The 26,001-nt window shown below is 49.4% G+C and overlaps 10 protein-coding genes across 10 annotated transcripts; 6 read left to right on the top strand and 4 right to left on the bottom strand.

Annotated features, from left to right (window-relative positions):
• Window positions 1-408: 408 nt before the first annotated feature.
• ARB_00132 (uncharacterized protein) lies at window positions 409-1,404 on the top strand (the record flags this gene model as incomplete). The annotated part of the gene is made up of 1 exon (XM_003013639.1): window positions 409-1,404. One exon carries the CDS (start codon window positions 409-411, stop codon window positions 1,402-1,404), a length of 996 nt encoding a protein of 331 aa, XP_003013685.1.
• A 1,126-nt stretch (window positions 1,405-2,530) lies between these two features.
• ARB_00131 (uncharacterized protein) lies at window positions 2,531-5,133 on the bottom strand (the record flags this gene model as incomplete). The annotated part of the gene is made up of 2 exons (XM_003013638.1): window positions 2,531-3,317; window positions 3,380-5,133. The coding sequence occupies 2 exons, from the start codon at window positions 5,131-5,133 to the stop codon at window positions 2,531-2,533; spliced, it is 2,541 nt and encodes an 846-aa protein (XP_003013684.1).
• Window positions 5,134-6,741: 1,608 nt separating this feature from the next.
• ARB_00130 (uncharacterized protein) lies at window positions 6,742-7,149 on the bottom strand (the record flags this gene model as incomplete). The annotated part of the gene is made up of 1 exon (XM_003013637.1): window positions 6,742-7,149. One exon carries the CDS (start codon window positions 7,147-7,149, stop codon window positions 6,742-6,744), a length of 408 nt encoding a protein of 135 aa, XP_003013683.1.
• Window positions 7,150-7,433: 284 nt separating this feature from the next.
• Window positions 7,434-8,135, top strand: ARB_00129 (uncharacterized protein; the record flags this gene model as incomplete). Its single annotated transcript, XM_003013636.1, has 1 exon — window positions 7,434-8,135. One exon carries the CDS (start codon window positions 7,434-7,436, stop codon window positions 8,133-8,135), a length of 702 nt encoding a protein of 233 aa, XP_003013682.1.
• A 1,020-nt stretch (window positions 8,136-9,155) lies between these two features.
• Window positions 9,156-10,392, top strand: ARB_00128 (uncharacterized protein; the record flags this gene model as incomplete). The annotated part of the gene is made up of 2 exons (XM_003013635.1): window positions 9,156-9,398; window positions 9,541-10,392. The coding sequence occupies 2 exons, from the start codon at window positions 9,156-9,158 to the stop codon at window positions 10,390-10,392; spliced, it is 1,095 nt and encodes a 364-aa protein (XP_003013681.1).
• Window positions 10,393-10,880: 488 nt separating this feature from the next.
• Window positions 10,881-11,741, top strand: ARB_00127 (uncharacterized protein; the record flags this gene model as incomplete). The annotated part of the gene is made up of 1 exon (XM_003013634.1): window positions 10,881-11,741. The coding sequence occupies one exon, from the start codon at window positions 10,881-10,883 to the stop codon at window positions 11,739-11,741; it is 861 nt and encodes a 286-aa protein (XP_003013680.1).
• A 1,454-nt stretch (window positions 11,742-13,195) lies between these two features.
• On the top strand, window positions 13,196-17,677 carry ARB_00126 (uncharacterized protein; the record flags this gene model as incomplete). Its single annotated transcript, XM_003013633.1, has 6 exons — window positions 13,196-14,414; window positions 14,544-15,751; window positions 15,814-15,939; window positions 15,994-16,199; window positions 16,271-16,566; window positions 16,737-17,677. The coding sequence occupies 6 exons, from the start codon at window positions 13,196-13,198 to the stop codon at window positions 17,675-17,677; spliced, it is 3,996 nt and encodes a 1,331-aa protein (XP_003013679.1).
• Window positions 17,678-18,550: 873 nt separating this feature from the next.
• Window positions 18,551-19,750, top strand: ARB_00125 (uncharacterized protein; the record flags this gene model as incomplete). The annotated part of the gene is made up of 3 exons (XM_003013632.1): window positions 18,551-18,572; window positions 18,655-19,554; window positions 19,632-19,750. 3 exons carry the CDS (start codon window positions 18,551-18,553, stop codon window positions 19,748-19,750), a joined length of 1,041 nt encoding a protein of 346 aa, XP_003013678.1.
• Window positions 19,751-20,224: 474 nt separating this feature from the next.
• Window positions 20,225-23,449, bottom strand: ARB_00124 (uncharacterized protein; the record flags this gene model as incomplete). Its single annotated transcript, XM_003013631.1, has 1 exon — window positions 20,225-23,449. The coding sequence occupies one exon, from the start codon at window positions 23,447-23,449 to the stop codon at window positions 20,225-20,227; it is 3,225 nt and encodes a 1,074-aa protein (XP_003013677.1).
• A 398-nt stretch (window positions 23,450-23,847) lies between these two features.
• Window positions 23,848-25,243, bottom strand: ARB_00123 (uncharacterized protein; the record flags this gene model as incomplete). Its single annotated transcript, XM_003013630.1, has 2 exons — window positions 23,848-24,160; window positions 24,228-25,243. 2 exons carry the CDS (start codon window positions 25,241-25,243, stop codon window positions 23,848-23,850), a joined length of 1,329 nt encoding a protein of 442 aa, XP_003013676.1.
• Between the last annotated feature and the right edge of the window lie 758 nt (window positions 25,244-26,001).

Here is a 26,001-nt window from a genome sequence, read left to right as displayed (position 1 = left end):
CTGCTCGCTGCCTCTGCTGGCCTGTCTCTGTTTCTCCGGAACGATCCCTAACCCCCCCTTCCCTTCGCTCCGGATACACAGCAGCCGCCGCCCCCTTTTAGTCAAGGGCTGTGGCCGATATACCAGACATATATAACCCATACTCGGTCCCAATGTGTGTCCCCGGATCCTGAGAGATTTCTCCCTCCTGATTCCGTCTTTTTTTATGTCTACTCCCGTTCTTCCTTTTCTCCCGTTTGGCCATTGAAGCATGCTGTTTTGAGTTTTGAGCTGATCCCTCCCCCCGTCCTCGCTCCTACAGCCCTCCATATAATATAACAACATTTTAGTTTTGAACGTTTGCCTTTTCATATGTATAGAGTTATCTTTTCTCGCTATTTGGATGGGTTTATTCAAATGTGCGACTCGATGCCGGTTGACAAAGCCTTCATTCTGAGCCAGCGGCCGTTCGGTTTTCTCGCCTTCTTCAGCCGATGGCTGCGGGCGTTCACAGCCAGGCTCTCGGGGAGGCAGAACTATCGACCCCTAGCGGAACCGGAATCCACGCAGGAACACCCAATTTCAGTGGTCTGCATATCCGACACACATAACTGGCAACCAGAACTGCCAGATGGTGACATCCTCCTGCACGCCGGTGATTTGACCGTCAACGGCACATTCGAAGAGCTCCAGGCTCAGCTTACATGGCTATCCGCTCAACCACACACATATAAAATTCTCGTCGCTGGGGAACACGATGTCCTTTTGGACCCTCCCTTTGCTCAGCGCAATCCGGACAGGTATCCTTCCGTGCCAGGACGAACCGTCTGTGACCTGAACTTCGGCAGCGTCATCTACCTCCGAGACTCTTCCGTCACACTACAGTTTCCAGAGCACGGAAACGGACGCGAAGTCGCAATCCATGGCTCACCATCTATATCGTCCAGCTCGCGTGTAGGAGCATTCCATGTTCCCCGGGGCACGGATGTATGGACAAGAGCAGTACCAGAAGGAACCGACGTCTTGTTGACCCACGAACCGCCATCGAAACACCTGGACGGCGATCTCCAGAGCGGCTGTGCTTTCTTAGGCCAGGAGATAGAACGAGTAAAACCTCGTCTTGTGGTATTTGGCCACGTTCATGACGGATATGGTGTGAAAACCACCAACTTCGATGAGAAAGTCGTCCCAGTCGAGGAAGAGGCGACTAACCGCCAGCGAAAGGGGTGGGGACCACTTCTCAGGGCCACATGGGAACAGGCTGGCCATCTATTTGAATATATCTTCCCGGCAGTAGCTTCTTCACCCACTCCAGAAGTCGAAAAGCCCAAGCCTGCCGTTACCACCTTCGTCAACGCCTGTCTTATAGGCGATCTCCTTGACGGGAACGATAACATTAACGAACCTATAGTGACCCATATATAACCTTTGTTTTCCTCATTTATACGATAGATACACCTCTTTTATTTCCTATTTTTACCTGTTCTGGAGTCTAGGAGCCCGGTGTCGGCAATAGGGACGAACAATGGCGTTTGATGATATATTCCCTATCTTTACTATTTTTATTTTTATTTTTTTTATTTTTATTTTTATTTTTATTTTTATTTTTTTTTTTTTTTTGGCGACACTTTGATGTTCCCCATAACTACTACTATCTCGGTCGTGCATAGCCTTTTCTCTGTTGTACATTTAGCGCCCAAAAAGATACCTCTTGACGAGTTGAGCTGGAACAGAGCATCTTTATTTTCAAAGTTCCTCTTTTCTTTCTTTTTTTCTGCTACTAAAGGGGCTGGGCTGTCTTTCTTACAGAGTCGATATTTGAAGGTATTGCCCGCTGCGGCTCTTGCATTCATATGGAGAAGCCATGTTCATGACTACAATCGTAGTTCTAGCTTTGTGGTTTAAAGCCAGGGTTTGAATGTCTCTTGCCTAGGGGAGCTAGAATCAGAGCAAGGTCTTGTTATAATTCCCTCTACTTAAAGTGGCCATGAAGACGCAACAACCTCGGTATTTGGTTCTAACTCTGCCCGGTAGAAAAATTGCCATCTAATAAGTAACGGCCAACCCCTAACTCAGCTAGATAGATGTTTTGCCAGCATAGCTCATCCCGATTTATATTTGGTTCTCAGAGTCCACCCTATGGAGATATGAGGCTTCGTATCAATACAGCAAGGGGAAATGCATGCCCATAAAATGTCAACAACATGAGAAAAAAGAGTATACCAAAAAAACAAGCCTGGTAAAAAGAGCATGAAGAATCAATCAAGCATGTATAAGAAGAAACCAACGCCATTGAGACACAATTATGGTGTTTACATGTATAATATATCCACGAAAAAAAAAAAGAAAGAAGAAGAAAGAAAAAGCAGCTAGATAAAGCGGAAAGAGGAGAGAAGAGAGAGAAGAGGACTTGGATGGAGAAGACAACAGAAGGGGAATCACTCATGTAGTCAAAACAATACAAGCCGTGCTGAGGCGAACCGGTGGAAGAAATGAAATGCATGTCTAATAATGATGAAGAATGGGAGGAAAATGAAATGTCTGGTTGTCATCATGACTTAGTGGTAGACTCTGGAGGAGTGACTTCTGGTCCTTCATCATGGTAAGAGTCGTCATCTTCAGCTGCATCGGCATATTCGTTCGAATCATCCTCCTCGCTGCTGAACAGAGGGTCTTCATCATCACTATCGCCAGCGAATGCATCGTACAGCTCTCCTCCGCGACGAGTGCTCTTTTTGCCTCTAGCACCAGCACCGCTGAGTGGGAAGCCTTCATCTTCTTCTGCTACCATTTCGAATTCATATTCATTGCGGTCGTTGCGTAGGCGTTTGCGACGCTGAATCCAGAAGTATACGCCTAGTGCAGTGCAGAAGACGATTATCAGGGCAATAGAGCCGTAGATCCAGATCTGGGTGTACTTTGATACACCGAAGGTTGGGAAAGGAGAAGGAAGGAAGTTTTCTCCTGATGCTCCGGTCGAAGGTGCGGATGCGGCAGTGGCAGTGGAAGTGGTAGTGGCAGTGGTAGTGGTAGTAGGAGTTGGTTTCTTGGAGCTTGTTGGTTTTGGCCGAGCTGGTCGGTCGATGTGGTCGGTAGGGCGGAAGGGAGGGCTGGTCTTAGTCGGTCCTGGCTGGACGGAGGCTGTGCCGACGTGCGGCGCTGGAATGGCGGTATCATGGTCATGGTCATGAGCGTCTGGCAGAGGGTGTAGTTTTTGAATTTTGGGATCGATAGACTCTCCCCATAGTGTAAGTCGCCAGTCAAGGAATGTTCCGTTGTGATCATTAACAACGGTATCCTTGACAATGACGGTCCAGACTCCTGTTCCTTTTTCACCCCTACATGGAAAGGATTAGTGATAAAGCTTGACAAGCACGGTGCGGACCCGGAGATGACTTACCAATGAGCAACAGACATGAAGGTCCAGTCGACATATCCGGCTCTTTCAGAATCTTGAGCTCGAGCGGTACTAAGGTAGCTGATTACACCACTTGGGCTGCGAAGCTCGACGCTGAGATCACCGCGGCGTGTATGGTTGACGTTCATCGTGACGGTAACATGCTCAACTCTCTCCAAGTTATGTGCCTTGAGCATCTCGGGAGATATATCAAAAGCAGTAGACACTCCCTTTTCGCCCTGAGGAATGTTGTGGTAGACCTTCAACCATGGCGAGTGGAACCAAGCTTGGGGCTTGACGAGTTTCCACGTTTTGGCCAGGTGAACGGTGGAATATGCATCAACCTTGCCATAACCGAAATCGTGGCTGAACTTCCTTCCAATGCTCGTAGTTTGCCATCCATCGGAGGTCTCGTTTATAGGAACGGCAGTTTCAACAAGGATGTACTGTAGGTCACGCCAGGTCAATTCTGGGCGAACCTGGAGAGCAAGGGCCATGACACCAACAACCAAGGGACCAGCTGCGGACGTTCCTCCATGGGAGCCTGAACAAGTATCGGCTCCCACATCGGTAGTATGGATATAACCACCGCTTCCACTGCTGTACGTCACAACCAGCTGCGCGGAGCATGATTCGGAATAGTAGGGGTGCTCATTGTTCCAGTCAACAGAACCCACGGTAATGCTGAAGATACTGTTAGTGTAACCGTCAAAGTTGCAGTTGTCATCGTGGCCTGCTCCATTTCCGGCAGCAAAGACAAAAACGGAGCCCTTGCCGCCACGGCCCTTTTGAACACCATTGGCAATCGCTCGACGGACCAAGAGACCCGGTGCATCCATGGTCATGCCATCGTCAATTGGGCCCCATGAGCAAGAATAGATCTGGTTGTCCTGGAATCCATAGTTAACGGCTTCGGCTTCATCTGCATCATTGATATACTTCGACAGGATGCGAATTCCAGCAACTTTGCTATCGTATGCAACACCCACGCCGCAGGCATTATTGTGAACTGCTGCAACCTCGCCGGCACATCTAGTGCCATGTTTATCGTCATCGAGCATAGGTCGAGGTTCCGCTTTCATCTCGTTAAAGTCATAGGAGCCTTTCGCAAAGTAGTTATCCTTGAGATCATTGCTGTACATATCCAAGCCATCGTCAACAATGGCTGAAATCGACCCTTTCCCAGTAATACCTTCCAGCCACAAACCCGTTACATTGAGATCGTTTCCGGGCGTAAACGCGTTAAACAGATGCCATTGCTCCTTGAACAAGGGGTCTCGTATGGCTAGGGCGTTTGCAATCTCACCCTGCCTCGACTGGGCTGCAGGATCTGGAGCCTTTTCAGGTATACGTTGACTGAGCTCAAGCGGCGGCGGAGGCACTCGTTTATGGAGTCGTTTCCTCGGGACCAGCTTTTCTGACCATAGTATCCCGTCCAGTCCATCTGTCCCGGCAGGCTCGCCACGGGCTTCCAACGATCTCCGCCGCAGAGACCTTCTCTTGAGGTCTTCGAGTATCCCATCCAGGTCTACACCTCTGTCCTTTTTTATGGAAAACGTGTGATGCCCATCCAGCTCTCCTATCTGGCCTTCATGTCTAGCTCCTAGTAACTCTTCTACCTGGGCTGGCGAGACGGAGGAGTGTAGATGGACCGCAAAGTAGTCGAGGGCGTCGTAATCTCGGCGGTATAACGCAGCGTCGACGGCACCAGCGCCGACCAGCAAGGCCATGAGGCGGAATATGTTTCGGAGCTTCATGTTCAGCGTCTCTTTCTGTCTCCTGGGAACACCGCGAAGAACCGGGGGGTGGATTTCAATCCGGCGGAATTTATCGATTGGCGTTCATTCGACTCGGCCCCGGTTAGAGAGCAGACTCGCGCCTATATTTTCCTGAACTCGAAGGACAAAAAGAAGAACAGGTAAGCCTGCGAGGTTATCTAGGAGTACAAGAGAGGGAGAAGGGAGGTTGGTAGAAGTAGGTTGCTGGTCCAGGGAGCGCCGGTCGAGGGTTGTAGGTGTTTGAACTTCTCGGAGCTGGGAGACACGTTGATCATAACGCAGGTCAAGCGCAAGACAGGGCGGACTCTCGTGTCTTTTTCCACCAACAAAAGCAATGCTTGGTTGCTTATTACTTAGGTTCCGCTGCTTCAGAGACACTGGACTCCCTGCTTAATCTTATATTGCGCCTCTGCCGTTCTTCGCGTTGCTTTCGAACTTGTATCTACAGAGAGCAATTGGCAGGCCCCTTGCTGGGTTGACCGCTACGATTACGATACTCGGCTCCTTTGTCTGTCTTCCAACACTGTCCTTCAACACGCTCCAAGCCAGCCTTCTACCATCCTCTGCTGTCTATCCCCTAACTACTCCGTACTTGACCCCCACCGAGCCTCGTTTGTCCTGCTCCTCCCCGTCGCCTCCTTTTCTCCATTCCGCCTTTTGCCCCTTTTTTCTCCTTGTGAATTTTTGCTGTTTTTCTTCTTCTTTTCTCCATAAAAAAAAACTGAAGGGAGAAAATAGAGTCACGTGAAAGCGTTATTGACGGATTATAGTTATTCCAATTGAGAATTTCCTTGATTTGTGATAGGTTGATTATTTTGTTAAAAGACAAATTTTCATTGGAGGTTCTCTGGATCAATGGAATAAACGAGGCAATGCGTATATTCCATAGGCATCCTAAACTATGAGAATTGCTATCATTTTCAAACAACTGCTGGATAGATATCCAGATGGAGTTGCCAGGGTGACGGTAATGTTTTCTCGCAACATAAGTTCTGATATTGCCAACCAGTCGCCGCGGGAAATCTGCTGCACAATGACCAGGGTGCCACCGTTACCCAGTGTTTTGACTATCTGCACAATTAACATGTCGAATCCTGGAAAGTTGATGTAAAACAATCTCTTTGGTTAATAAAAACCTCCTAGACTTTGCGGCGGCATAATTTATGTAACCCCTTTGCTGGAGCGAGATACCTTTCGGCGTTACTATTGACCTGCCTGCAAATAGCAGGAATGTAGTTTCATACCTAAGCGACATATTAAACGATTTTATCGGACTTGAGAGCCTCGGAGACATCTAGAATTCCCATACCAGGGGACTCAAAAGGCCTCTGCGCTCTCTACAGCCGGGGAATGAAAGTAAAGGAAGATCTTGGGCCTACAAGCGGCCAGAATAGCAACCTGTCTAGTGGAAGACAGGTTAGTATCGGCAGAGACATAGACGTATCCTATGCCTAGTATGGTCAATATGTAGGTGACTGTATATATATACACCTCCTACTTCCATAAATTTCGAGTCGTTTCCAAGTTGGTTCGTTGGATATCTTGCAGCTTCCTTGTTCTCTTTGGAATCTCATGGAAGTCATCAAACTACCCAGTCAGTAGAACCTGCCTGTGTTGTTCCTTTGTGGGGTGTGTTGCTGGTTCCCATTTTAGAAGTAAAACGCGTCTGTCCCGCGCCAGCACAACAATCCCTTCTTCTTCTTCGTCTTCTTCTTCTACTTCTTCCTCGCCTTCGACTTCGACTTCGACTTCGACTTCGACAAGCTCATCTTCATCAAGTTCATTTTTATCACGTTCTTCTTCTTCTTCGACTTCTTCCTCGACTTCAACTTCTACTTTGACTTCGACTTCACACTCACCATCTTGGCCCTGTCGTGACGACAGGCCGGCCTTCCTCCCCCGATAACCGCTTTCTTCTCTGCGTCTGCTGGGGTATTGGACTTCGTTGTACACAGAGTCGACTTCCTCCTCCTCTGCCTTCTCCCTCCTGACCATCGTTAATACCAGGTGAGGCAAATTGATATTGTGATTTGACGTTCAAGTCTCTGATTTTTACAATAATTAACTTAGTTAGTAAGCATGAAACGATCGTGCCCCCAGGACGAGAATGCACACGCAAGAAAACGTCATCGACCAGGAGGGCAGGAGGCGGCTGACCCGCTAGTAGAAATAGAGGCAAGTTCAAAGATAGTTAACTTCCCACTCAGCGAACACCAGCATCTAACACTATCGAACAGGGCCAAAATTGGCAGGGTATCATATCTAAAGAGCTGAAAATTATGCCTGGAGACACAGAAGAAAGTGTTGCCCGAAGCCTTCAAACGACAGATTTTGTCTTTGACCGAAGCCAGCGCGTCTGTGGAAACCAGGATGGTGTTGGCCTACTCCAAGAACTCCGAGGCTTGCGTAAAAGGGTTGAAGAGTCAGAAAAAGCGTTGGAGGAGACGAATAGCAACTTCAGAAAAGCGTTAGAGGAGACGAAGAGCGAGTCTCAGAGAGCATACGACGCCTCAATCATGACCATGATGGAGCTTCGAGCGCCGATTTATCAACTACATTCAGGTCACAAGGTAGGCCCAAGTTATCGAGCAAAAAGAAATGCAGTCGCTCACGGCGGCTCCATACTGATGGACATTACGATCTTGCGCCATCTACTCAGCAGCCGTGGCCGCACTACCGTTTTTACCAAATGGGCCACCGGGTTTGAAGATATCTACGGGATACCCTTCCGCTATGTCGAAACTCTTTCTCAAGACTCTAAAATGGTGTCCGTCCTGAACATTTACGCCGATACACTACTTCTCCACATGTATGCTTCCTATGATGAGAGCGAAACTATCCAAAAAATGTGCAAGGTAATTTTGAGACAATGGAAAGTTGCCGTGGATAGCGAACGGGATCCAGAATGTATCTTTGATGGGGAAGCTCTTTTGACGATGTATAATAAGATTGTGGAGTTACATAGTGCAGCCGAGCCATAGAAGGCGAAAAATTATTACTTTTATGCTGCGTGCGGGATGGTGATGCAGCACGACCACTTATCTACCAAGTCATGGATTATATACGTGACATCCCCAACCTTCCGCCTCTGCCGGAGACTGTGGTAGACGAGTTTGAGTCATGAACACAGCATGTACAGCCAACGTTAAACCATCTCAAAGTTCCAATCTTTCTCGGCCATGGCGCTGCGGATCCTAAGGTCTTTGTCCACCACGGAGAAAGGGACGTCTAATTTGCTGTCAGAGTAGCTCAAAATGAATGTTACATGGAAAATGGTATCCCGAGTTTGGAAATTGGCACAAGATTCCAGACGAAATCGATGACATTGTTCTGTTTTTGGAAGAGAAGGTTGACGATTCCCTGGTCATTACCAAGGCTATATAAAGGGACGTATTGTCTCTATGTCCTTTGTCTTCATAGAAGCTCAAACCACGTAGTCTCCCGGTTACTCCGTATATGCTGGTGGAAAATACCGGAATAAATATCATATCTTTCAGGTTGTCTGGAGAAGAGAGGAGCAAAGAAGACGACTTGTAGTGGGACGTATCATTGACTGGAGGCTGTTCTAGAGCAAGGCAGTTCTTTGTTCTTTTCGATCGAAGAGAAAGAGGCCCAAGGATTAACAAAATGCCTTTATTGCAGCATCACTGGCACAGATATCATGCAGCAATTCCGCGCATCACAGTTCGCTTGTATCTTCGCTGTGCAACATTCACGCTAATCAACGCCACTCTACGTTCTTTCAGTTCTCTGAGCAAACGAACATACCTGGTCATTCAAGTCTGGCCCGCCTGGGGTTTGTTAGGCTTAGGGCCGGGAAGTTTGATCAATCTGGGGATTTGAGTGGGCTGAGATGGCTCCTCGTGTTTTGCCTGCATGGCAGGCACATTTTCTCTTCCATTGAGACGGATTACTCCTGGCTGCAGATGTTCATGTAGTTCGTGATTCAAGCGAGACCTCGAGTCAATCCTTGAAGTCAGCTGGGTTGCGACGGGGTTTATATGCAAACTTCTAGAGCTAAGATCCAACCATCCGAGTCAAAACCAGACCGTGTCACTGTCATGACAATGCTAACCAGGCCTGCTCTCGTTAAGCATGTCCAATTCACGGCTAGGCAGTTGATGTACAGGGGTACATCAAGCAGCTCTCTGCAAGTCCACCATTTCTTTGAGCATTGTGAATACATGGCTGAAAGAGGGTATATATTGGTGGAGGTTATCAGGCCATATATAACGCGCCTGAGGGTACGTCCATCCCAGTTATCATCTTTCTTCCCCTTTTCCTTGACTTGGTTTGCTTGGCAGTTGAGAGCCAACCTATATAATCGCTATCCAATCCAGGCCCGTCTCAGATCTGATAGTCTCGAGGACGTTCGTTTACATACAGATTACACCCCTAGAAATGGAGGAGATAAAGAATTTATTTTACCCCTTGAACCCGCCATGCCGTGTTCGCACACGGCCGATGGAAGTGCTATGTGTTGGGCCTTCTCGGAGTGGCACCTGGTCCCTTCGGACAGCATTAATACACCTTGGCTATGTGCATACCTACCATGGATATGGCGTTGTTATGAATCCCCCAGACGATAAAGCATGGTACCTCCTTCATCGTCAGAGACTGAAGCACAATGCAAGCCATCCTAATTCGGCACAGCTCTCTATTACCGCTGCAGATTTTGACAGAGTGGTGGGCCATTGTGCCGCCATGACGGACCATGCTGCCGCGGTCTTCGCTGCTGAGCTTATAGCAGCATACCCCAAGGCAAAAGTTATTCTGAACACAAGACGCGATGTCAGAGCATGGCATAGGAGCGTGAAGAACACAATTATCGTGCACTCAAAGGACTGGATGTTTTGGCTGAAAAGTTTCTTCCATGCTGAGCTCTTCTGGGCCCAGCAAGGTTATTATCGAGGTACCCTGAACTGGTTTTACCGAGGCGATTTTCAAAAAAATTCCATCAACGTTTTGATGGAGCACTGCGAGCGGGTACGGAGTCTCGTACCCAAGGATCAGCTGCTGGAATGGGATGTTGAGGACGGATGGGAGCCACTGTGCAAGTTTCTCGGCAAGGAAATCCCAGACATTCCCTTTCCCAGGACCAACGACTCCATATCGTTCTTCAAGAGGTGTGAAGAGTGCTATAACGCACAGGTGCAGAAGGCGACTAGAAATATGTACGTCTTCTTTACCTTGCTGCTCTGCATGCTCACCCTCTATGCCGTCATCTCATGGCGATAGTGACCGAAGTTCGTCATACCCTCTGACCCGACATTCTTTTGCCAGTTCAATGTATCAATGGCGTTCAGATCTAGGAAGCTGTCCACGTAAATGACGTGCGCGACTTTTTTTTATACGACGGACTCTTTTCGCTTAATAACATGGTTCCCGAGCGGCAAGAAGCTTAAAATAGCCGCCTATAAATATCTGTCTAGTTGACGCTTTGCGGGCCAAAACTAAACACTTCTTTGCCTTCTTAGTTGGCATCTCGATTCTTCGGCAGGCGAGCGCATAGTTGGTTGTTTTTCCGGAAATGTTGATCATGTTCATACTGGCGAAAAGGAGTCTACGGCCTGCGTGTTTGTAACGCCGTTCCAAATGCTACAAACTTTTTTTTTTTCCTCGTTTCTGCCCTGATGCCCAAACCCACGAAGTCACGACGTTTCCTTTTATTTGATTTATTTTTTGTTTCTGGGTGTCTCCATTTGTTCCTATAAGCTTATAATAATATGTTTACGGCTGCTATAACGATAGTTGTGGGGTGGCTGCTGTGGTTCCTCCCGGCCAGCTTCATCCAGCGTGCCCCTCAAGACTGGCTCATCAGTATTTCGCACCGCCTGAAGCATAGCCGAAAAATCAATGATTCAAATTGGGGCGACCCTGTTGTCCGGATCACTCGTAATATCGTCGTCAAGTACGGCCCCGGTGTCTCTCCCGGCGAAGCGGCGACTCAAGAATATGCCTATCAACACCTCGATCCCAAGATCGTTCAGGTCCCGAGAGTGTATCGCTATTTCCAGCACCGTGAATCTCTGGATGCCAAGTTGAACGGCTACCTCTTCATGGAATATATACCCGGCCAAAATCTGAAAACTCGGAACAACATTGGCTCAGACAGTGAGATCACAAGGAAACTGATCAAGATAATTGCCCACCTAGGGCAGATAGCCGGGGGAAGTGTGCCTGGCCCTGTTGGCGGCGGCATACCCCGAGGGACTCTGTGGGGGGATGGTGGCGCCAAAAGGGAGTTCCGGTCCCTAGAAGACGTGAATGACTGGGTCAACAAGCGGATTGAGCCAATTGACGAGACCGTTGACCTGACGCCCTACCCGCTTGTTCTTTGCCATATGGATCTATGCCGTCGGAACATGGTACTGAAAAAAGACGAGTCGATATGTCTGCTTGACTGGGGCTATGCTGGATTCTATCCGCGGTTCTATGAAATGGCAGCCATAAGGTGCGGCAATGATCATTATAACACTCCCCTATTTGAAGCTACTTCCAAGGCAATCCCTTTGACAGAGGAAGAGCTTCGGTGCATGGATTTGGTTATCAGGGCCCCCGATGCCAGCTTCCAATGGACCTTGTAAGTTAGTCCGAAGCAGGCTTTCTGTCCTATTAGTCTAACTATGATGTAGTGATCGGCATCTGTATTGCAAATCTTCTTCGCCCTATGCCAACTATAGGTGAACCATAGGGTACCTGCTAAGTCTGTTATACCCACGATGGTTATCTCCACCAAAGCCGTGTCTCAAACCACCGTTAGCTATAGAACCACCAGGTAGAAGGTACTGTTCATTATGCATGACTTTTATTTTTTGCTTTCGGCACATATTAACTCTATGGTTGATTATTTCGTCTTTCTTCTAGGGAGCATTCGAGTTTCAAAGACCCTTTCTGAACCTGCTATGCGATTCAATGTACATTCAACTCGACTCGATACATATAACCTAGCTTACTCGACCAATAATAGTGCTTTAATCGACAACAAAAGGCTTGTTGCTGCATGACGTTTATCATGTAGTTATCGCATGCAAAGTATGAAACAAGGCGGCTCGCATTGGCCCGTTTAGCCTCCAACCTGCTGCATCAGCTGGCCAAGGTGACTGTTGAAGACACTCGATATCGTCCTACAGCACTCAGCTGCTCGACAACCGCGTAGTCCTGGGTCGCTGCAGCGTAGTCCTGTAGATATAGAAGCCTGCTAAGTGGCAAAACGACCAGCGACCAAGCTTTGAAAAGCCGGCAAAGCCGTTGTTCAACCGTGGATCTCGCCTTCAACGCCCGCGCAGGCACGATTTCTCCGACTATACAACGGCAATGACAACCGCCCGCCTGGAGTGTTAACATGCGAACTGCACCATCATTTGCGCACTGCCAGCCATCCCTGGCCGGCGGATGCTGTGTATGCAGGGAGTCGAGGCCGGGCGCCCAATGACGTGGAAGCGCAGCCAGCCACCGCAAGGCCTGTCGCACCGCCGACGTCGTGGCCACCACCCTTCGCATCGCCTTTTTCTCTCGATTGACGAGGCAACTCAGCTGTCACCATCCTGCTGTTCGCCGTTGTGCTGTTGAATCGTCCGTCTGCCCATTGGAGTCCTTAGCTGGCGTCTCCTTCACCACAGGTACGTCCCCGGCCTGCCGTCACCAAGGTTAGCTCGGTAACTAACGAGTTAGTTGACTGCTAACTGCTAGTTTTCTGGCAGATCTAACAAACAACCGCTCCCGTTTGTCACTCTGGAGGAGCACAACTGCTGCAAAACACGCCAGAGCTGCTTCTCAGGACGCTGGCAGGCTAGCGATATCATACTGCGGGATAAGGTGAGCCTCTGACTTTCTCACTGATAAATATTGCCTTCGAAAGAGTGTCTATCAGCTAGTTAACCTGCATGGACTATCAGTTGCCCGTTCCGCCAGACCGACCTTTCTCTCCTCCCCCCTCGCAACGCCCAAGGCGTGGTTAATGTTGAAGATACTATGTTGCTGGAGGCATTGAACTGAAACCTTTCACCGAAGAGCAACATCTCACAGCACTCACCGCACAATGCCTTCCAGAAGAGCATCAAGACCGTATGATGAATCCCAGAACTACAGCCCAACCCAGAGGAGAAACGGGACAATGCATCAGAGTGGCTATCCAGACCAGCCGCAGACCCAAGATGATTATGATACACCAGTAAACTCTCGAGGCCAACCTTCCCAATCTATGTCATTTGCACACCGAGCCAAAGAGCGTGGGCAAGATGAATTACCGTACGAGTCAGTCTCGCCCAACGGAGCACAGAGCCCCCTTATGAACACACCTATGAGCCCTATTAGCACATACCAGAAAGCAAACTCGCAATCACCGTCGATACAACAAAATCCGGCATCACCAGATATAAACTCACCGCCACATTCACAAGCCAGTGTCGAAGCCTCACCTGTGATACGCCAAAACTCGCAGATGGCCCCGAGACAGAAGAAGACAGCAAAGGAATGGGCACCAGCACGCTCGCCGTTGAAAAAACTTGAGCTCACGCTAAATGATATAAGCAAGGAAGAAAAGCGCGCAAGAGTCGAGGAGGCTGAGATGCTACTGAGAGAAGCTCGGGCAGGTCTCCAAGGCAAGACCATCAGCCGTGATGCAGGCGGTAAACCCCATCTTGCTCCAGAGAGTGCTAGGAATAAGGAGAATGCGTTCAAACCTTCAAATATTGAGGAAGCTGGCTTACTGAGGAGTCTAAGCACCAAGCAAAAGGACAAGATCCGTGAAAGCGCCCAGATGGAACTGAAAAAGCCAGACCCAGACCAGGTCTCCGATGCTCAAGCGGGTGGATTCGAGTATGAGAGAACTCATCCTCCGCCGGGTTATGATTCACCCACTTCTTTGAATCAGCCCGCAAAAATCCCGGATAATCATCATGGCCAGCTTCCAGGAGCTCCACTGCCGAAGGACAACCAAATACAGCAAACACGAGAACTGTTTGAACCGCCCGCTGGAGAAACTTGCTCAGGAGCAATCGATTCAGAAGCTTCTCAGGCTGAAGATACGAAGAATGGCCCGAGCAAGCAGAAGCACGCTTCTGTTTCCTTTGCGGTTCCTCCGCCGACACCCCCGCCAGTATCTGAATGGATGCATGCAGTAGTTGGACGGTTATGTTTGACCGATTTTGACCTCCGGGTACCGGATATGGACAGGGATTGGAGAGGACGGGGGACCAGGGGAACTAGAAATGCCCACAGAGGAGTCGAGAGCGGTTTACCTAGAGTCACACTCAAGAGTATGTTTTCAGGATGCGGGTGATTCCATCTTTTCGTTCTTTTTATGAGTGCTAACTTGTGCGGCCCAGAAAACACGCCATTTAACCCGCCTCTATATCTAAAGTGTGGGCCTCTCCTTCGATTCACAGGCACAACCAAGGAATTAGTAGATCTGCCAAATGGCCCCTGTGAGCGAGAGATTTGGCGAGGATCTATCATGATCGTTACCCAGGACTCTGCATCATTCTATGACACCCCGCCGACATTGAGGATATTCTCTCAACCGAAGGAGCTGATACCACCACCCCCGTCCAGTGATCCAAGCGACCACGATTCACCTCTAGCACCAGAATATGTTGACCCCATAGCCGGCCTAGGAAAAATAGGTAGAAACGGTAACTTGCTTTATGTCAAGCCTGTGGATCATATAGAAGAAGGCCTGGATCTTTGCTATGACGAAACCGAGGAAGGCCTATTTGAACGGTCTCCTAGCCAAATTGACTATGCCGCTAGTCGTCGTGTATCAATCCCACCTGATACCAGGATCCAAGGGATTGACGGAGAAATGGTTGGGAAATACAAGGTGGTCAAGGCTAGCCGGGTATACATAGACCCTGGTAGGGATACCACGTTCTGGCGATTCAACCTAGAAATCGAACTTGGAGACAAGGAGGAACATGTTGCATACCGTATCAATAATGGCTCCGTGGTAGGTTTCTGGGTGCCTGCCAGAGGCCAGGCAATGAACATTTTATACCACACCGGAAATGGATTTGGTATGTCCGTTGATACCGACAAGTACAGTGGCCCCGACCCTATGTGGCGGGATGCTCTGAACGCACACCAGTCGCGTCCATTCCACGTCATGATTGGCGGAGGATCACAAATCAACAATAACGCCATTACTGTGGAAGCTGACCATTTCCGAAAATGGATCGAAATAAAAGGGAAGAACGAAAAGCATGAATATCCCCTGAACCTGGACATTAAGGGAGAACTGGAAGAATTCTACCTTGAGAATTATGCAGCTTGGTTTTCGCAGGGCCTGTTTGGCATGGCATGCTCTCAAATTCCAATGGTTAATATGTGGGATGATAACGACATTATTAGCGGCTACGGCTCGTTTACGGATGAATTGATGAAATCCCCTGTTTTCTCGGGGCTAGGAAATGTTGCATTCAAGTATTACTTGCTCTTCCAGCATCAGACTGCAATTGAGGAGACGGAGGAGCACGAACCAAGCTGGCTTCTTGGATCGGCCGAAGGACCATATATCCGGCAAAAGAGCAGAAATCTGCTCATGAACTTGGGTGAAAGAATAGGTCTTTTGGCAATTGATTGCCGCACTGAACGATCGGTAAGAGAAGATGCCCGTTGTCTCGAATTACCAGCAGTATCAATACTAATTTCATGACACAGAAAATGGATATTATGATTGATGAGAGTTATGACCTTATCTGGGATCGATGTCACCAACAGATTGTGAAGGGAGAAATGAAACATTTACTGGTACTGGTTGGAGTTCCGGTTGCTTTCCCGAGACTTGTAAGGACCACATTAAATTCTCGCCTGGCTGAATAATTCTAACAGTTGAAATAGTCGTTGATTGAGGGAGTTCTCAAAGGCCCTGCAAAGGCTCTTGGGAGGAACGGTGTCTTCCGCAACGCAAGCACTAAGATTGAAAACACTTCAGAGAAGATGGACGATCAGTGGACTTCAAAACAACACAAACTTGAACGGAAATGGTTGATAGAAGATTTGCAAGAACTTGCGGCTGAGAAATCGATGAGAGTGATAATATTAGGGTATGCGTCACTTATCCCTTGTTCGTCATGTTATGAGAAACTGTCTATACTAATTTTTCTTTTCGTTCCAGGGGCGGAGCCAACCTTGCGGCTGTTGGACAGTTCTACTCAGACCCCAGCCTACAGATACCCAAGGACAAGGACTACAGATACATGCCAAATGTAATATCTTCCCCAATAGTGGACGCTCCCCTCTCAGAAATCATGACCGATACCCTCAACAAGCGCAACAAGGTACATACCTTGGACCTCAAAACAGTTGAGGATATGCGAGCAATGTTTTGGCATGATGTTGAAGGACGGCCGCGAAATAACAAACGACTGCTACCCCGAAGAAACTGGTGCTCTATCAGAGAATACACTCCAGGTATGTTGTTATTCGCTGGTCGCTATAGACCCTTATAAAAAGATAAAAATAAGCACCTCTAGTTACTAACGGGCCGTCGGTAGGATGCACTCCTCCCGCTACACCCCCGCCAGAACCCACTTCCCCGGCTTCTCCGGCATCTTCTGCCGATATGCGTCCCGGAAGGCTAGGGAGAACACTTTCTATGTCTCGCGGTGACAGACCTGCTAATGGCCTTATGCGGCGGCTGTCCCTTAAAGCTCAGCGTCCGCAGATAAGTCATCCCATCCCGAAGGATCAGTTTACCCAGCGTATGAGCTATGATGAGCCACGATTGCGAAGGGACAGTGTAAACCAGTTACCAGAGCAGACATACAGTGACGCCCAGTTACCACAAAACCCGAGCTACGCCGACGCAGACGGCGACAGTTCTTCATTACCAAACAAATTTGTGCGACGCCGCACTGATCTCAGTATTCGAGAGATCAAACAGGCAGCCAAGGGCGGTCCAGACCAGCACCACTTTATTAATATTGAAGGCGGGTTACATATCACGTTCAACTGCGAGGTCAAGCCCCAAGATCCGGCCGGGATTACAACGCCTTACCATGTTCTTATCCCGGCGTTATCGTTTGATGGGGAGTTTGAACCCAGCGTTGAAGTTGAGAAAAAGCAATGGTGGAAACTGGGGCACCGCAAAAATAACAGCAGTGTTGCACAAATCGACGGTGCTGAGCCAGTAGCAGGAGCAGCAAAGGCGGCGAATGACGAGCAGCAGCAGCAGCAGCAGCAGCAACAGCCTCAGCACCTGCAGCAGGTCGAGAACGATGCATACCACAACTACGGCCGTCCCATTACTCGGGAATCTAGGCAAGGATACTATGAGGACGAATATGATGACGATATCAATGTCCGGGGCTCTCCACGCCACGCGCAATATGCGGTCCAAGGTCGGCCGGGCGAGCTATCGTCCCCCAGAATGCTTCCCCAGCCGCCGCCACAGCAGACTCAGGGCAAACAACATCATTATTTCAATGCTGCTGCCATGAACCCGGCTAATGGCGGTGAGCATGGATACGAGGGGATAGAAGCATACCGTCCAAGGAAGAAAAAATGGCTGGGTATTCTTTGAAATCCAGCGAGATCATCTGCCGTTCTAGACAACAAGACAAGATCGCAGCCACTTACTCAGCAGTGGATCTCGCCCGCCGGGTAGTCAGGTTAGCAAAGATAAGGAATCATGGGGAGGAAACGAGGGGCAGGAGTCTGTCTATGTATCTGTAGCATGTTTCATCCATGTTTTAGTTTTTCTGGATCTGTCATTAGAGGCGTTCATCGAATTTATGCATCTCTCCAGCCATACAGAATACTCACAGCAATTTTGGCAGGCCCCGATTGGCACCTCGCCTCGGCCCGCCGCAGTCTTTCTCGCACTCCCGAGGCCCCTATTGGCCTGTAGCCTGCCAATCACATTGCCATCGCCGTCGCTCCCTCCCTCGCTGGTCTCAGATAATCATGTTTCCCCCTATCGCCCCCTACTCGCCCCATCTGCAAGGGGCTGAAACCCATATCACGTGACCTGCGAGAATATCCGGCGTTTCTTTTTCGCTTGATTGGTAATTTCGAACGTTCGAATTTCTAAGACCGCGAGCTCCAGCAGACTCAAGACCGTCAACAGCATCGATTGCGCTCGCCGGCCGCTGGTTACGGAAGCGCAAATGTCAGCCTGCCCGGCTAGCGTCTGCCCCGGTCTTCTTCGCCAGCGTCCAGATTGCCTCTCGCCGTCTCCACCGCGCAAACCCTGCGGCCACCGCTTCGTCTTCTCGCTGCTCGCAGAGCCTTTAAAAGCACCACCGCCACCCTGTTTCCCTCATTCTTTCGCAGATTCCCCTTCACTTCAGTCCAATCTAGCGTTGGACTCTCTTTGGCCGCCGTAACCTCCGTCCAGCAGCGAACATCCGCCTCCCACCCTTCCTCCGCGTTTAAAACTCCAATATCAAGCAGAATGGCTCACTCCAAGGTCGTCAGTAAGTGGGCTCGGAGACAACCCCCCGCCTCTTCCCAGCTTATAGAAATTTAATCGGGATGGGACTAATGAACGAACAACAGTCATCGGCTCCGGCCCTGCCGCCCACACCGCCGCCATCTACCTCTCCAGAGCTGAGTTGAAGCCGGTTATGTACGAGGGTATGCTTGCTGGTGGCACCGCTGCCGGCGGTCAGCTCACCACCACCACCGAGGTCGAGAACTTCCCGGGTTTCCCCGAGGGCATCACCGGCCCAGAGCTCATGGACAACATGCGCAAGCAGTCTGCCCGATTCGGCACTGAGATTATCACCGAGACCATCTCCAGAGTTGACCTCTCGTCTCGCCCATTCAAGATCTGGAAGGAGTACGCTGACGGCCCTGATGCCCCTCCTACCCGCACTGCCGATGCCATCATCATGGCTACCGGTGCCAACGCTAAGCGTCTGAACCTGGCCGGTGAGGAGAAGTACTGGCAAAACGGTGTCAGTGCCTGTGCTGTCTGCGATGGTGCCGTCCCAATCTTCCGTAACAAGCCACTCTTCGTCATTGGTGGTGGTGACTCTGCCGCCGAGGAGGCCATGTTCTTGACCAAGTACGGCAGCAGCGTCACCGTCCTCGTCCGCAAGGATCATCTCAGAGCCTCCAAGACCATGGCTACTCGTCTCCTCAACCACGCTAAGGTCGAGGTCAAGTTTAACACTGTTGCCACCGAGATTACCGGTGAAGCCGCTGATGGCGGTCTGATGACCCACTTGAAGATCAAGAACGTCGTTACTGGCGCCGAGGAGGTTGTTCCTGCTAACGGCCTCTTCTACGCTGTCGGCCACGAGCCCGCCACCAAGATCGTCAAGGACCAGGTTGAGTGTGATTCTGAGGGATACATTGCTACCAAGCCCGGAACCAGCTTCACCAGCGTACCCGGTGTCTTTGCTGCCGGTGACGTCCAGGACAAGCGATACCGACAGGCCATTACCAGTGCAGGTACGCATTCTCACTTGTTCAGCAACTAATTTTTATCATTATAAAAAAGAACCATTGCTAACATGTAATCTTTTTAGGTTCTGGTTGTATTGCCGCTCTTGAGGCTGAGAAGTACATCTCCGAACTCGAGAGTGAAGCAGAGCCTGCTGCTGCCCATGAAGCTGCTATCAAAGAAGATACCAACCCCCAGCTTTAAATGTGCTTTTCTGCGTTGAAGCGCTCATGACATGATTGCATTGATACATTTCCTTTAGATTTCACACTTATGTAGATATCCCTGTTCTTTATAGACAGATGCTTGTGTTATTCAAAATTTTGCATTTTCCATCCCACCAATGAGCCTTTTGCATCGGTAAAAAATACCTGGACTCTTCAATACAGCACGTAGTATCTGTGTTACTGTCCATCCTCCCAACGAATTCATAATTATATCAATGGTAATGCTCCGTATTATTTGATTAATACTTGGAGAATAAATAAACAGATAATGTACACTTGGTCAAAGAAATCAAACGCTCCGCCGCCCAGTTTCCATCCGTGCATGTTCCCCCATGTCCAGGCTCGTAACTCCTATATGTTTTCCCCACGGTATAAAAACTCCCATAATGCTGACTAGCTGAAAAGGCCGGAAATGTATGTACAGCAAGAGAAGGAATGCTGCATCTATTCATCACAACCTCCTCGCCTTCTGCCTGCCATCCTGTATGCCATTAGCAGGGAAGTTATCCCGCATATTTTGTGCAAAAATCTCAAACGGATTCTCAGCACACCATTTATCCTTGATCTCATATGTTCGTCGTTCCCATTCGACTATCCTATCTTTCCACTTTGCAAAGTCCTCTTCATTCGTTTTTCGATGTACCTCCATCTGATCTAGATAGGGCTTCTTGATCTCATCGCTTGCATCACGCCACATTTGGCCAAGCGCTTGTCGGATTTCATCCCGGGGAGCCTTTGCGTTTTCTTTTCCTGTAGCTTTGATCTTGGCATTGTCGCATTCGGTCTTGCAAATATACCAGTAGTCTTTCTGGTATAGGAGGAAAGGGTTCAGCGCAAGTTTGCGAGGCCGAGGTTCTGCAGGGCCTAACTCAGAAATTATAGCTGCCCACATAGCTTCATCGTATGCTTTTCGTAATACATCTTCAGATGCATGTGCAAGAGGCGCAGAGGGTGATTCGTCGGATGGTCCGTTAGGATCAGACACGATCTTTCGTTTCTTCTGCGGAGAAGCAGAGGTTGGTGTCGTTGGCATGGATGCATTATTTGAAGCTCTGTTCTTTGCTGGTACAAGCGGGGATGGAATGTCAATCGGGCCAAGGAACGAGTCAATAACTTCGCTGGCTGCCCGAAGGCCGGAGAGATACGCCCCATGGACAGTTGCTGGGTGAGTTCCACAAGTAGCTTCACCGGCGAAGTATAGATTACCAATTGACTTGGCCATTGCATCGTAGTCGCCGGGTAATGCCTCAGCCGCTACATATGAGTAGCTTCCTTGCGCAAACCTGTCCTGCCCCCATCTCGTGACGATAGTCTCGAGGGGGTCGGGAACCGTCTTGTCTTTGAAGATATTCCTCAACTGTGAGGTGACACCCTTTATGATTTCCTGATCGGATAGATTTTCAGCCTCGTGGGCTGATTCTCCTGCCATAAGGGCAATGAGCATGGGCAATCCACAAGTCGCCATGCAGTTCCAGAAAAGATAGAATTGCCCCCGATTAGCACGGTAGTCATCTTGAGACATGCTGTTTTCAACCGTTGGCTCCCTTAGCAGGCCAAACATGTCTCTTTGCATATCCCAGAAAGGCTCTTTAAAGACAAGAATAACTTTGTTTAGCAAGCCGAAACCAAGGCGTTTAATTGCATTGGTTTTCCATTCTGGAAGTGGCGGGTTGAAAGCCACGGACGACCTCTTCAATACACCAAGAGGAGCCGTAAATACCACCCTGTCAGCATAAATAGATTCTCCATCTTCACACTCAACTCGAGTTTTCTCGTTCGATGTCGAATCAGCGTTGTACCATATTTTGGACACAATCTTTTTCGTACGAACATCTAGCTTTGACGGGAGAGACCATAGTCCTCGTGGTAACTGTTGGTACCCACCGACAACCTGGGCATGTTCTCCTTCAAACTCATTCCCCATGTCTTGATCCCAGCCGGAGAGACTGAGCTTCCCAACACTGGCAGCATTGGCGTATTCGAGATTAGCAAAATGCCAGTTGAGTAACCTCATATCTTGGGGAGTAAGGTCGAGAAGCCTCTGGTACTGGTTGATTGCGTCATCCATCACTGCGCCTAAATTCTGTGTGCTGGATGCATTGGCAATTTCATCGAGAGATAAAGAATCGGCAGGGGAAACATCGTGGCGTAACTTCCAGCCCATAGCTTGACAGGTCGTAGCGGCAGAATGCTCTTTTGTAGGCTGAAGCTCGGAAAGAGCTGGTCCAGCTGCTGGTTTGATATCGGTCGTCTTGTGCCCAACACCTCGTCGTAGTCTTGCGGCTGGTAACAGTGTCCCCGTGATCCCGGAAGCTGCTGCATCCTCATACTCTCTTATTGTTACCCCATCATCAGCAGATGTGTCTCTACCAGAGTCAATTAGCTCTCTATCTCCTTCGGCTGTAGGTGTGACGACCGATTTATGACGATATGTCCCTGATCTATCCAATATATCATTATACAGCTTTTCGGTCATTGAATCTCTCATTTCATCGACTGGGAGCCCATTTGTGTCATAGATTGTTGAAATATCACGGAGCAGATGGTAGCGCAGCGCAAGCTGGGCGCGTATGATTGGATCTAACGGGTTACCATGGTCAAACCCAACGATAATATGTGCTCCCATTTCTGCGGTAGGGCGAAGTCCCTGGGGCAATTCATTCGCCTCTAAGCTCTGTAGAGGATGAGAGTATATTCTGCCGCCTATTCGTTTCCGGCCTTCAAGTAGGATTATCTTGGGAGCTACCGAGTCGCCATAGTAATGTTGAAAAAGCCCCTGTAGCTGCCTGGCGCACCCCAACCCAGCCATACCGGCTCCTACTATCACAATTGTAGGACCGTCTTTCCGGCGCCCACGTTTCTGAACAGATGGGCATTTAGGTATATCGATACATCCGAAATTTATATACCCGTTTCGGACAAGCCAGTTATACGCAACTGACGCGAGAGGCATCCATCGAGAATCCTTTGCACATCCTAGCGCCTCGTCTTCGGTGACGCTGAGCATCGGGTTGCGTGACCATAGACGTAATATACCGTTCCGAATATTGAGGTATGCGGTGACATGTAGATGGCACAAGTGGTCCTGCAGCAGCTCCTGCTCGCCCTTGTGAAGAGAATATGGATTTAACCTAGAGATATACGCCGACTCCACACATTGCTGCCCATACACGGCTGATGGGATGCGTGTAGGTATGGAAGACCTCGGCTTGACCCTGTGTAATAGAGCAGCATAGTCCGTCGCCTCCCTCTCAAGGGGTGATGAAGAGGCTAGCGCAGCTTGTTTTAACTGCGCATCTGGTGCTGGAGAACAAGCAGAAGGTAATTGCGATGATACTGATGTTGAGGGTGTCGATCCACTGGGAGGCGCATCATGGCCGTCTCCTTCACCTCCCCCGAGCCCGGTTTCCTTCGATAGCTCACTGAGGCCGGTAGAACTAGATAATGATGGAGGAATCGAAGATGACAGCGACGAAGTCTTGCTGTCTGATGCATTCGAGTCCTGGCTCCCTTCTTTTCCCCTTGGTGCGATATCTGCGCCGGCTGCCATGTCCTCCCCTGATGCGAGTGGCAATGCGGCCACGGATGCTGTTTCCATGCTCTCTGCAGGTTCAGCCGGCACATCCTTATCCTGCCCATCTGCATCAGTATCCTGAACATGCAGAGCGTCGTCCATGGTGCGGTGCCAGGGGCATAGAGCGGCTTTGGTGTTGCGATGTAGCGGTTCGTGGATTTGCGGCGAGAAAAAAGGTCGACGTCGTCCATGGTGGAGAAACCTTAATTCTAACCTCTTTATCAATGTCACTTTTTCTATGCGATCATGAAGACATCAACGGCGCCGTGAAGACAGACATCGACAGAATGGCACCGATGGGATCAGTGACCCTGGTGGAGGTTGATTTACATGCAAAGATTTATTACCCCCAATCCACCCGGCTATAAGTTAAGTATCCAACTCTACCTAGTAACTCCTGTCGAATCTATACACCAGTAGCCAAACCACCATAGAAATATTCAAGGCATATACAAGTTAACGATATCATTTCATGAGAAGCAACAAGAGGCCATCGGTTTCTATCTCGGGTCCACATGGCGGTGCAGCTTATACGTCTCGTCTTTATCATCCCCGTCTCCATCAGCAAAGATATCCGACTCGTTGTCCGTAAAGTCGTGATAACTTGGATCGAGTGCAACATTATCATCATCAATGTCGATGGCTACAGCATCGTCGAAACCAACTGCCTCTTCTTCATCTCTTGCGAGGGAGCTAGAATTTGGATCATCGGCAAACCCACCTGGCGAAGCAGTCGTTGGTCGATTATTGGGGGTTGGACCACGGAGGTTGGCGCGCTCCTCAGCCTCAAGCTGTTTAGCACGGGCAAGAGTGCTAATAACCGCGGAATTATTAGCAATAGTTGGATTTGCTGAAGAGAACAAAAATATGAAACACATACCGTTTGTAGATGTACCAGCCTGTGAAGACACCGGCTGCAACGCTCACAAGAATACTAATAATGTTGACTGCCTTGGAGCCGGCACTCATTTCTCCCCCATCCTCGGACAATATTCTGAGCCTGCTTCCGATAAAGGTCGGGACAAGAAACTTTGGTGAGATGATGGCCGTTGCAAGGCCGTACATGAGCGGACTCACGGTTGGGAAAGTCGAGACTGCACCGTTGCATAGTGAGTACGGCAAGGGACATAAACGAATCATGCATAATAGCTTTAAGCCATCATACTTAAGGGTCAACGACAAAGCAGCGAATCGTTTGTCATGCTTCATAAGTCTTTGTACAAACTTGGACAAGACGGTACGCGAGACATAAAACGAGCATGTTGACCCAATAACGGTGGCAGATGCATATATCGCCCATCTATTAAGTAATAACAATAACAGTGTTAGATCAACGAACTGTCCTCGGAAAATAGCAGTAAAACGAGCATATACGTACCCCTTCCATACACCGAATATGAAGCCGGACACTGTTCCAACCGTCGACCACCCCACCATTGGAGGAAAGGACATCAAGAATGTACAAAGCCACAATATAAAGTAGGCCAGGGGTGCATTCTCCCAATCTTTCGCAACAGGGCCCAACCATGCGAATATCTGACCCGTAACGGCCATGAATCCTAACCCAAGGGCAATCACACCAAGGCCAGCAAATACAGTCCCTATCTTCTGTAGTATGGTCATCTTTCCAAATGTTTCCGATACCCGCTGGTATGATCGTCCAATCCGGTCGATCGCCCTATCACGGAAGCCTGTTGGATCTGACGTAGCGGAAGGCATGCCAAATAGAGAGCTCCGTCTCCTGTCTCTGCCTAAACCGGTATGCGGTCGACTCCACGGCGGGTGAACCGAACCCAACGAGGGAGAAGGCGAAGGCGAAGGAGAAGGAGAAGACCGTTCGCCTGCCATGAGGGGTGCCGTGAGGGTCTCCGGCGTCGAGTTATGTGCTGCAGCCATGTTTCTGGGAATTGAGCCGGCTGCTTCGGGAGAGCGAGCGAGGCAGGAGATCCGGTAGGGAGGAGAAGGAGATAAATAATCTCGCTTCAGCGCATCATTCCCAGCGTGACGCGTACTTCTATATCTCCAGTTCGTCGCAGGAGTCGCCAGCGTTCAGGTCTTTTGTCTATTCGTAGTACGAATTCAAGATTCAGCTTCGGGACTTTTGTCGCTGCCTGGTCCGGTTGTTAGGGAGGCGGTTGGTATGTAGTCATATAACGAGTCAGAGCGAAGATGCCAACTCCGACACAACGAATGGAATAGTCCGCAGCCTTTGCTCTCTGTATCGCGCCCACTCACACACTGATGGCTTCGTGGTGTTTTCTTTTCTGCTCTTTTCCTGGTTTCAAGCGCCCAAACGATCGCCAGCCAAAGGCCCTGCGAGGCTTGGAGATCCTTCGGGCGCTCGAGGCTTCGCGCTTGATCGGTCTTGGCGCGCTATAAATAAAATTAAGCTTGAATAACACTCGAGAAGAGACTCTGACCATGTCGACGACGTCGATGTTGATGTCAATTGTTGATGTCGATGTTGCTGATTCAGACCCGAAGACGGCTGGAATTAAGATGGCCGGCAGAAGGATAACTACTGGGCAATTTCGTCCAGGTGCCCTCCGGCATAGTGGGTGATCTCATCCTGGCAATGGGCACTGGCACTGGCACTGGCACATCGGCGGATCCCTATTATAACACAGCAGCAGGCATTGAAGCCACTCAGGAAA

This window comes from Trichophyton benhamiae (assembly GCF_000151125.1).
Source record: "Trichophyton benhamiae CBS 112371 chromosome Unknown contig00074.8, whole genome shotgun sequence".
NCBI lineage: Eukaryota > Fungi > Ascomycota > Eurotiomycetes > Onygenales > Arthrodermataceae > Trichophyton > Trichophyton benhamiae.
The sequence above is the reverse complement of the archived record's forward strand: the minus strand, read 5'-3'. Positions and strand labels throughout refer to the sequence as shown.